This window comes from Cornus florida, unplaced genomic scaffold, assembly GCF_030987335.1.
Source record: "Cornus florida cultivar Cherokee Brave unplaced genomic scaffold, ASM3098733v1 CherokeeBrave_3.0.0_Hap2_Chr01, whole genome shotgun sequence".
Lineage (NCBI taxonomy): Eukaryota > Viridiplantae > Streptophyta > Magnoliopsida > Cornales > Cornaceae > Cornus > Cornus florida.
This window is the reverse complement of record NW_026775571.1, coordinates 71,357,808-71,369,603: the sequence shown is the minus strand read 5'-3', so window position 1 is coordinate 71,369,603 and position 11,796 is coordinate 71,357,808. Positions and strand designations below refer to the sequence as shown.

Below are 11,796 nucleotides of genomic sequence, written 5' to 3'. Positions count from 1 at the left end.
GACTGAAAAAAAAAATCATATAAATCACAGCCAAACAAACAGACATCAAATATGCCAAAAATGTACGGGTTCTAGTTATATCTTCAATAAGATATCCAGAGTTTGTGCGAACAGATGTTTTATGCTACAAAGTTGGAGCGCCCAAAAAGGCGTCTCATTTGTGCTTTGGTTGGGTGAGACAATTGGTAACAAGTTACCTATGAGGAATGTAAAACATTGAATTCAACAACATAAAATAAATGGCAAAGCTTCAACACATAGATAACAAGTGCAAGGAAGCACCCCACTTGTTTTCATTGTTCGAGTCTTCGTCACATCTTCTGCAACTCATGTAAGTAAACAAAAGCCCCGACCTTTCATCTATTGCCCATTCAACCAAATTCCGACACTTGCAACAAGCTTCGAGTTTGATCCAGGGCCTTCAAGTTCCATTGACAAAGATTATATAGTACAAACAGATGATCCATTGAGAAAAACTCTTTATAATTCTATCCAAATTGCACTTTCAAGAACTACGTACTTTGCAAAATATGACATTCACATGGATTCTTTTCATACTTGATTTCCGTATCTGATTTATGTAAACAAATTATAGCAGAAACAATTTATAAATATGCCAATGCCATCAATTCAGTTTCGGTATCAGATTCACCCTAACAAAACTTGTACATTCATACAAAAAGAGGTGAATTACAAGATTTCTTCTGCCTAAGAGGTAAATGATAAGCAGTTTAGTTAAAAATGGTACCAACTAACCTCTTAACCTCAAAAGAAGAGAACAGTCCACCGAATACAGAAACCAATTGCCACAATACACAACAACTATCTCAATTTTTGTGTAAACATTTTAGGATTTTCTCATAAATGCGATACAATAAGAGAGTATAACTACAAACCTTATACCTGGTTCTTACAACATCAACTTTTGTACAGTTTGGGTCGGAGAGCGGGAGTCTGAGTATGAAGTACTGCCACAGCAATTGAATAAGACTGCAGAGTTGACAGAATTGGTTGGAAGTGAACAAAATGCAAGTCGTCATGGATATTCACTATTTTCATGGTAGGTACATCCTGATCGGAACCCTGCAAATTAGAAGTTGGGCAAGGTTATCTTAATGATTCATCGAATAAATGCAAGATTATTTATAGAAGTTCAAAAATAATTAAACACTCGAAATGAGCGGAAGGAGCTAAATGCACCTCTGTGAATAGATCAAATGACTTGCACTCCCCTTGCATATCTGCAGGGAGTGCGTCCTCATTTTTACTTGGCCTAGTGTGGAGTACTGTGAGTGGACATCCAATATCCCAGCCACCACAGTCACAGCATCCACCGGATCTCCATCTTTCAATGAGACCAGAAGGGCCACCATTTCTTGTTCTTGGGCCACCATGAAAACCTGCTGGGACTAGAATGTCCACACTTGTAGAGCAGTCACCAGTGTTTCGAAGACAACATTCAGACGGCACCGAGGCTGCCAGAGATGCACTGGCTTGCCTAATCCCAACTTTCTTAAGAAATTTGAGGCCCCATCCTCCACTACCCGCCTTCTGGCGATTTTCACGAATATGGTCTTTCACAACGATGGCAGCCAACTCAAGATTTGGTGGAGGAAGAATTTCCGAAAGATTGGATGTGCCGACTGTATCAAAATTGATCTGCAAATCTTGGCTTGGCTTCCTAGAAGAATTTTCAAGTATAGTACTCGTTCCTCCAAATTTGGAGGAGCTTCTTTTCTTAGTTGAGTGCCTTGTCTTGAATACTTCCCCCATCTTCTTCGAGAATCCTTTGTTCTTCCTAAGGATATGACATGAAGTTTGCATCTCTTCCAAACAGTTGTCATTGGAACCATACAAAACAAACTCAGTTTCCATCATTTCTGAATTGTTTGGGCAGAGTGTAAAAGAAGTAGATACTCTCATCTTACCAACAAGATCTGACTCATTCTCACGAGCACCATGTTCCTTCTTTTTATCTGCTCTTGAGTGAAACGTATATATATAATCAACAACCTTATCATCTGGTGATGCTGCCTTGAACAGGTTGGCTACATAAACCTCCCTCTGATCATCTACAGAGAAAACATAGTGAGGAAACCCATCCTTCCATGTGCACTGGAGCATTCCCTGACTTGTAGCAGGAGACCCTGATGAAGAAGATTGGTCTGACCAGGTAGAATTCATGCTTGATACAGAAACAAACCTCTTATGTACAGGCTTGGATCCATGTTTATGATTTCCTAGATCGACGGTCTCCTTATCTAGCTTCTTTGATGAACTCATATTCAACCCACAGGGAGAGTTCATAAAATCAGAATGTATTGCTTTCTTAACATCAATTAAATTTCCTCTTCCAAATTTGATATCACTATCCAAGGCACCAAATTGACGAAATAATGGGCTTTCCAATATGTTCATCATACTCTTGCTCCCGGTGATTTTACCAACAAACCAATCTCCCACAGGGCTTATGACTGCATTTCCGGTCCCAGCTTCCAATGGACACTGAATAATAATCTTACCCAAATCACATGCATGTCTACTAGTTTTCGGTGAACTCCAACTGTTAAACAAATCACCCTTCTTTGAGGAGCCTAAACTTGCAGATATGTTGAATGAGGTTGCTTTAGATGCACTGATATATATCAATTCCAGGCAACGTCTTAGAAATTTTTCATCAAGACTCACAATATGCTTCGGAATCCTATTGTCTAAGCTGAAAATTTTCTGAGGGAATGAATCCTCAATGCAACTTTCACTAGTTTTTGATTGCATAACACTTAACATCAGCACATTTTCTGACTTTACACTTTTTCCCAAGGTTTTGGACCGATTATTGTTGCCCGCTACTTCTATATCCTCGCTCAAGCTCAGTAAGTCTTCTTTCCTTTTGCCATCTTTCTCTTCATTGACAATTGCCTTTTCCATCTCTGCCCTCAACAAAGCTAAAAATATTAACGACAGATTAATGTACTTCCTATCCTCTGCATCTGATATTAATCCACTTCGTGGCCGACTACAAAATATCGACCTCTGTATATCTCAGCTAATTCTGACAGTAATCTGAAAACAAGTGAAGAGAATAGTTAACATCAATACATATGAAACGGATTAAATATGAAGGCAAAAAAAAAGGCTAAGGTAAAAAATTTCACAAAAGAGTCTCAAAAAAATTGCAATTCCTAAGAAGAATAAAAGTAATTTAACATGATTTAACAGAAGCTTGCCTTCTAAAGGTAAAATGATCACCCAACTAGTTGCTCTTTTTGGTTCCATCATTCAACGGATTGGAGGTTAATATCCATATATAATAACATGAACATCAAAAACAACAGGCAACATAAACAGGAGTACGCGTCAAGAAAAAAAAGTAACAAACATGCTAAATTGATCTTCTGCATATGATTCTTAACTTTATAGAAGTAATGATCACAATAATGTTCGTTTGTGATGATTTCACACACATACACACACATAAAAGAAGTTACAGGTATATAGAAGCAATAATAGATAAGGGTAAAGGCATACCCACCTGAAAAAAGTAAAACATACACCAAAAAATTGATATTTCTAATTCAATGGAACTCCAAAAAGTGAAATTTACACCAAGAAGATAGATTAAAAACCCGCATATTGATTTAAATAGTTTGGTTATGAAGCTCAAATTGGTAAAAAGGGAAGCTTCCAATCTTTTGTGATCACTTGTGATGATATGACCATAAAAGGCAATAAGAGGTAAATAGAGGCCAAAAGTAATTGATCCCTAGGCAACAGAACAATTAATCAGAAAAATATTATGCTAAGATTGCAAAATTTTGCATAAAACTCACAAGTTAATACAGAAATTTCCAGCTCTACATATATAAATTAAAAATATAATAACAAGTTAATATTGAGGGTTTTACCAAGGAATTTTCTAACTAAAAATAAAAGACACACATACCATAAACAAAAAAATTGATCAAAAAACCAAAAACTTATAAAACATATAATTTCCCAACACACAGAGAGAGGAAACATATATATACAAACCAAAACAAAAAATCATTTTTTTTCAGAAACACACAGAGAAAACATATCAAGGAAACACATGTTCATACAAGTCAATCCCCCTCTGCTTATTAAAAGAAAATTAAACAAATACCAAAAGCAAATCAAGTATGGATTGCAATAAATCAACAAAGTACACATTTAAATATATTTACAAACAAACACTCAACAAAAGTTGCAAACTTTACATATGTGTGTGTTTTGTATGTGTGTGTGTGTGTGTATATATATATATAAACTTTTACTCACCTCAAAATTGGATCCAAAGAACCAAAACACACCAACCCAGTACTCAAAACAAGCTCTTCACTTCAACTGTTGATGAGAAAGAACAGATACACAATAAAGCTAACACTTTTTTATCACTAATTTTGAGCTTAACCCAATAAATTAATGGTAGATAAGAAGCAAGATTGAGAGAAATATCGAGGCTTGTAAAGTCAATAGTGAAGAAATGAGAAAAGGAAAAGAGAAGAGGGCTCTACCAACTTGCACATGGAAGGGAATAAGCGCCACCACTACCGATAGAACTGCTACAGAGACTTTTAGAGAGAGAAACAAAAAATATTTTTTGGAATGTAGAGAGAGAGAGAGAGGAACTAACTGAAAATGGTCAAATGGGCAGGGGTAATGCTGTTGAAATGAGATCGTAAGCCACGTTCGTTGAAAATTATGTATGCATTTGAACGCGAAACCAGTGGGTAGGACCCAACTTTGTTCTAAATTTTGTGCATTTTCATCGTCCAATCAAACCCTAACCGTGTCTTGGACAAGAGATAGATATGGAAACATTTTCTAGAGAGAGAAAGTAATGTGTGTGAGCTGGTGCGCACGATAGATACCGGACTATCTCCACTTAGGCCACCATGAAAAAAACATCGAAATGGACATGGTGGACCCCTGATTCCTTACCTGCGATTTATCTTGGGCACGTGATACCTATAATATATGTGACCCCTGTATATATATATGTGTATGTATTGAGAGGGGTATGTTTGTTCTGAGCATTTTATATTGTACCACTGTCCCTTCTTTCTTTTTCTTTTCCCTCTGAGGTTTCGTTTAAAATATTTTTTTAACAATGGCCATGGTGGGTTTAAATGTCATATTTGTTTTTGATTGTTTAATTTAATAAATTTATAAAATATAACCTCTATTAATTGACAAACTACCATCATTATTAAACTTCTTTTTCTACTCTAATTTTTAACTTTTTTTATTCATTTTAATACCTAACCGCCGACACTCTCTCTCTTTTCGATCTTTGACAGGGCTGCTTTTTTTTTTTTTTTTTGGTGGTGGGTCTGAAATTTTTTTTTTCTACTCTGGTGGTGGTTTTTTTTTGTGTGATTTGGGCGGGAACGGATCTAGGAATTCATACGAGGGAAGGTGAATTTATATATAGGGTTTTTTTATAATTTTAGTAGGGCAATTTCAAATTTTTATTTGTATAATTGCAAAAAAGTATAAATTTAAGGGTATAAAATGCAATAATAAAAAATTTCAGACTGAACCCTTCACAAATCCGTCCCTGGGTTTGGGTGTGGTTGTGCTTTTTATGATAGTGTCTAGGTTATCATAATGTTTCAAAATTTTTATTTTTATTTTTTCTATTGTGGTGGTGGTTCTGGTAGTATCTTGGTGCCATGGTTATTTTCAATATATATATATATATATATTTCTACTATGGTGTTTAGGTGTGGTGATGTACACTTATTTGGCAATTTAAAAAAATTAATTTTTATTTTTATTTTCATGTTGTGTGGTTATGGTAGCATAAGTATAATTATATATAAACTATATTTATATGTATAGAAGACATGAAGATGTTAGTTTTATCTATTAAATTTAGTTAGAAGGTTAAATTTATAATTTTATGATTTAAATAGAGTTGTTGACAAGTCAAAAAGGTTAAAATGTAATTTTATATGATTTTAGAGGTCTAAAGGGATGTCAATGCACATTTTTTAAACCTTAGGGGGTGTCAATGTAAAAAAAGTCATTAACTGTTCGCTGAGTATCATTTACCAAAACATCAAAAAGTGTCAATGCAATTTACCATTTTTCTTTATAGTCTAACGCACCATCACTTAGTAAATACGGACACTTTTAGGATAGTGACAATTAAGATACGTGTCAGATGTCGATATTCTTCAAATAGTTGTTAATACGTATTCTAAACTTTTTAAACGTATCTATAGTTTAAAATATATTTTAAAATTCTAATACATATCAGATATTTTCAAATACTTCTTAGGTGTTTCCTAAGTTCGTAACACACTTTTAACAAGGTTTGAACATTTAAATGTCACTTTTATAACCCATAATAACATAGTATTAAATAATAAATAGGAATGCTTGTTTTATGTGTTATGAGATGAACTCTTGTGTTACATGAATGATTGAATTTATATATATATATATATATATATATATATATATATATATATATATATATATATATATATTGTATATACAAAATATATTAGTATTAGTATTATTTTACCGAGATTGTACTTGTAATTTTTTTTTTTTTCAATTTGTTGTAGTTGTGTTTGTATCCTATCGTATTTGTAACGTATATGCATATCAGTGCTTCCTATATCTTCACTAAATGTGATCTCTATATTTCATTTCTTTTCGTTAACCTGACATTTGTCAATGAATCGGGTTTAGACGGGATTCAAATTATCTCGATTCCAATTTGATAAAGAAAATATTCGTTTCAAATTATAATAATTTACTATTTATTATCAAATTTATATTTAATTTTTTAGCTTATCCAATGTTTGATCTAATAGCCTCGTACGTTAAATTTTTTTTTTTTTTGGTTAAAAAATACAAAATATATATTTTAAAAAAGTAAAAGAAAGGGATAGAATGGCCAAATGATATGAAAAAAAAAAACAGAGAGTGAAGAAATAAGATATTTGATTTTTAGTTAAAGAAAAAAATAAAGAGTGAAAAAATTAATAATTGTAGGAAGAAAATAATTAAAAAATGAAGAAAAACTTATATAATTAAGAATTCAAATACTATAAATGATAAAGCATTATCACTGTGTAAACAACATTTTTGATTAATTACTTCATCATCTGCATATCAACTGAATGATAGATAATAGATGTATAACATATTATATATTATATTTGTACGAATCATATTATTAAGGTATCAAATTGATCATAATTCATATCAGGTTTATTAATTTAACAAATAATAAAATTTTGATTATTAATGATAAATAGTATATAATATATAATATATTTTTATTATATTTATTATGATTGAATTATTAGCGGATCACATTAATTATAATTCATATTTAATTTATTAATGACTAATGAGTAACGCTTTCACGAAAACACTCTCTTGAAGAGAGCTATCAGCTCTCTATATTTTACCGTTAGATTAAATTAATTTTTTAAATTAATATTTAGTAAATCTTTCATTTCATTGGTTAAAATGAGATTAATGCTATAAAAACCAATTGGTTTTTGTAGCGACTCCAACAAATAAAGTCCAACAAGTTATTTTATCAACAAATGTTTTGTTGTAGAGTATTTTGATTAGTAATCAAAAACATGTTTGGTAACGTTTATTTGTTGTAAGATTTTTAGAAGTAAAAATATGAAAACATATTTAGTAAAAAAATGTTGCAAGTTTAAAAATTATAATGATTAGTTTAAAAATATCATTTCTACATTATCGAAACACGTAAAAATACCAAATTAGTCTTTCGATTTAACCACACTATTCACGAAACGTTTCAATACTGTGCAAAATAAAATAATATATTTTACCAAATGATATGGTTCACTGCTCTATTACTTGGCAAAAACAAAAACATAACCCGTACTAAACATGCCCTAATTCTCCCGTAAGATTGGTTGTATAGTCGCTGAGAAACCGTTGTCAATTATATCATTTTTTTTAAAATAGAAAACTTAAAATAAATAAATTCTCTTAACAGCATTACTCTTTATTAATTTAAATTCAAAAATTTAACAAATTATCAAATTAAATATTCATTTCATATTCAAATTCACCCATCCACAGACTAACACACCACCAAAAAAACAACATTGAAATGGACATGGTGGACCCTGATTCCTTACCCACTATATTTATCTTGAGCACGTGACACCTATATATATATATATAATATATTGAGACGAATTAGGGATGCTGGTATGCATGTTGGGAGCATTTTGTGTGGTCACATATCATTCTCTCCCTCACACTTATTTATTCATTCTGCGTGCGGCCTATAAAGTAATTTTACTAGCCACCGGTTTTGGGACGAGAATGTCATCATTTTTATTTATTTATTTTTTATTTTTGAAAGGGAGTTGTATATTTATACACAACTTTATCAATGTAATTAGGGCTGACAATTTCACCTACTCTTGGGAATACTCGTCCCATTCTATCCCGTTTTGTTTATTTGGGTAAGAATAGTTTGATGCAATAAAAATTCGCGCGGATTTAGTGTGGGGCCCGCCCCGTCCCGTTTAGATAAACAACTTACTTAAGTACCTTTATTTCATTCGTATATATATTTTTCACTATATATTAAGTATCTTATATAACAATATTAAAGTAACAAAGAATTTTATTAAAGAAAAGTTACAATGGTGAAAAATTGAAGATGAGGAAAAAAAAAAAAAAAGAGCAAATTCATTTCTAACAATAATTAAATTATGGTATTAAACAGGACGGGGTGGATACTCACGGGGGTAAAAATGTTAAATGATTACGGGGATGAGGTAAAAAGTTCTCCCATTTTCGCGCTTTTGGGCGAAAACGGGGACAGAGTTTTTAAATAGTTGCGGGAGTGGAGGAGGGTACGCCTATCTAAACCCGCCCCATTGCCACCCCTAAATGTTATATTCTTATTTAATATCAATACTACTCAACCGACTTGTTTATATGTATTCATTGTTTCAAAATAAATTCTTTTTGATATGTATTCAGTGATTCTCAAATGATATTCCAAGACACATTTTTGACTAGTCTATTAATAACATTGTAATATAATTGTCAAAAAAAACAAAGATAAAAATGGTTCTAAATTTTTAATAATTTACTCTCCCTGTCTTATGTTTGTTATCTATTTTTGGGTTTAGAACTTTTAAAAAAGACATGTCATTAATGTATTGTCCTTTTTTAAAATACTAAATTATCTTTTTAATTTTAAATATATACTATATGTGACCGGATGTGTGTGGGCGGGTACGAGACACTGACTTGTTATCACATGAGCTAGTTACATGTACACAATCTCACATCGTTTAGTATGAAAAAGATAAATATTATATATAGATTCAATACTCTTTTATGACATAACACATTTTAAAATTAATAGTTATGTAAGTACGCTTAGCTTGAATTAGTATCAAATCTGCTGAGAAGTCTCTTATCTGGTTAATAGAATGAGGGTGATTGATTACATTATATAATAGAGAGCCGTAACTAAAAGTTATAATCCAAGGTCTTGTAAATGGAGAGGATCCACTTTCCTTCAAGATCAGTGTGGACATTGCATCTCTTTACCGTAACACTTTCTGAATTCTACCTCCCACAACGATCTTGGTACAAGTCAAGGCTTTGAATTAAAAGTTAGGAGAACTTTTAATAATTTTTATGTTAAGTAGTTAGAAGCTTAAATAAAGCGGAAAAACATAATAATAACAAGTGAGTAAAAATAAATAAATAAAATAAAATAAAATAAAAAGAAGAAGAAGAAGAAAAGAAAAGTATGAGAAAAATGATGAATACCAGATGTTCTTATTTTAGATCCGAACAAAAAAATTATAGTCTAATAAAAATAGATATGTAACACTAACTAATAACTTAAGTTTTGTATGTTTTTTTTTTTTTTTGTTTTCTCCTGTCAAGGAAGCTAAATTTTATTATTAAAATATTTATAAAAAGAAATCTTAGAAGAAATTCTTTGAGACCCTATAAACAACTGTCCCACATTGATTTACTACCCTTGGTTACCTCTTAACCAGGACGGTCAGTTACATTATGTCCTTGGGCTCAATATGCACATGTTGGGGTCCCTCCCCAACTAGTCAACTAATTGCCCCATGTTACTCCAAATTTAATATAAATTTAAACATTAGACAGAGTGTAAATTCTATCAAAATGACATTTTCTTACTTGTTTTAAGTGAACGGACGGGGCCAGGGACACAACGGTGCTAGCAGAGATTCAAGAGATAAGTTTTTAAAATTTAATTTCTAAATCACACTACTAATTTGAATAGTGCGTGTATTATAGAGCCAATGCACATACTTTAAAAAAAATTTAACAATTGTAGGATTTACAAGTGGGTTTGTGAGTAATTTGTGAAGGGTAAAAAATTAGTGAGAGAGAGAGAGATTACTTAAAAGTTTAACATATTTTACTTCAAAAAAGATGTAAAAAACCAAAAAAGGGTTTCTCATAAAAAAAATAATAATAATAATAAAAAAAAAAAAACCTTTTCTTTTTTTCCCCTAAGGCAATCTTTCTTTATTTATTTATTTTTTTTTTTGACAAAAAATTCACACATTAACTTCCCTTACATCTTTCTCAATCTCACTTTGAAAAGTGAAAAAAGTATAACGACTATGACGATAATCTCCTCCAAATGAAGAAGGTAGATGATAATGTAATATCTAAACTTTTAGTGTGAATGCGTGATCTCTTTTTCGTTAAAAAGGTCACAAATAAATGGTTTTGAAATACTATATTAAGAGGATGATGACTTCTATCGTCGTGGATAGCAAGTATTAATTTCTCCACCTCCTTTAAAAATGAAACAATGCAACTCCAGTTTTATCGACATCTTCGTGTTAAAATTAACTTCTCAAATAAGATATGCAACTTAAATTATTTACTTTTCTTTTTTAATTAGTAAAGAACTAATTTTGATTTTTTTTTTCCTCCAAAAACACGTACACTCATTACTCATAACAATATCCCTAATGGAGGAAGATCATACTATTTGGACTAAACAGGTTGAGACCAAAATGTACCAATTTCCTCTACCACTCCATGTTTGTTTTCCAAAAAAAAAGTAAATAAAAGAAAAAAAAAAAAATTAGACCTATTTTTGTTATTTGATTTCTGACAATAATTTAATTTAATTTAATTTAATTTTTTACTTTAAATTTTTTACGCCTGTTACATAGTGTAACATGCGCTTTCGAACCATTTATATACATATATTAATAAATAATTAGATACGCTTGGTGCACGATGCAAATGACGGAATAAAAATTTTCTCCCAAATTACAGCGTCTCAGCTTGTTTTGATTACTTTTTCCGCGTTCCACATCACATTACAGGTATATTTGACATTGACAAGTCAGAATCAGAATCTTAAAATGGCCAAACTTAGTGTAAAATTTTGAAATATTTGCTATTGCATTTTTGTCGACTACCAAACCTTTGAAAAATGAAACAAACTTCTTTTGTTGTTTTGCTAATCATAAGTCCACATTTTGAATGGTAGTCTATCCACCAAAATTCAAGGGTTCATTTTTCAAATGCTCAGTCAAATCTGGCATTTGGGCCTTGACAAGTACAAACTGTCAGTTGTTAAACCCACGAAATCATTTACAGATACACAAAGGACAACTTAGGTTTATTGTTGTGCATGCCTTTAAACCCTATTTATTTTTTTCATAATTCAAGTTGGTATACTACTCCTACTATTTATGTATTTAGTAGTACATATATGAACTCAAATCA

General features: G+C 31.4%; 1 protein-coding gene across 2 annotated transcripts; it reads right to left on the bottom strand.

Moving 5' to 3' along the window:
- Window positions 1-575: 575 nt before the first annotated feature.
- On the bottom strand, window positions 576-4,648 carry LOC132300117 (uncharacterized). Of its 2 annotated transcripts, XM_059797087.1 has the most exons (4): window positions 4,536-4,648; window positions 4,300-4,365; window positions 1,201-3,063; window positions 576-1,083 (listed from the first exon to the last, which is right to left on the bottom strand). In XM_059797087.1, exons 3-4 carry the CDS (start codon window positions 2,926-2,928, stop codon window positions 919-921), a joined length of 1,893 nt encoding a protein of 630 aa, XP_059653070.1. In that variant the 5' UTR covers window positions 2,929-3,063; window positions 4,300-4,365; window positions 4,536-4,648; the 3' UTR covers window positions 576-918. The 2 variants fall into 2 exon arrangements, with proteins under 2 accessions (XP_059653070.1, XP_059653062.1); XM_059797079.1 differs by having other exon boundaries at window positions 4,300-4,648.
- Between the last annotated feature and the right edge of the window lie 7,148 nt (window positions 4,649-11,796).

What these genes read in the sequence shown, in the direction of transcription:
- LOC132300117 (XM_059797079.1), bottom strand. Translation starts at nt 2,928, where the DNA reads ATGGAAAAGGCAATTGTCAATGAAGAGAAAGATGGCAAAAGGAAAGAA. An exon ending in CATTTGATCTATTCACAGAG is followed by an intron (nt 1,084 to 1,200) that starts GTGCATTTAGCT and finishes TCTAATTTGCAG; the next exon opens with GGTTCCGATCAGGATGTACC.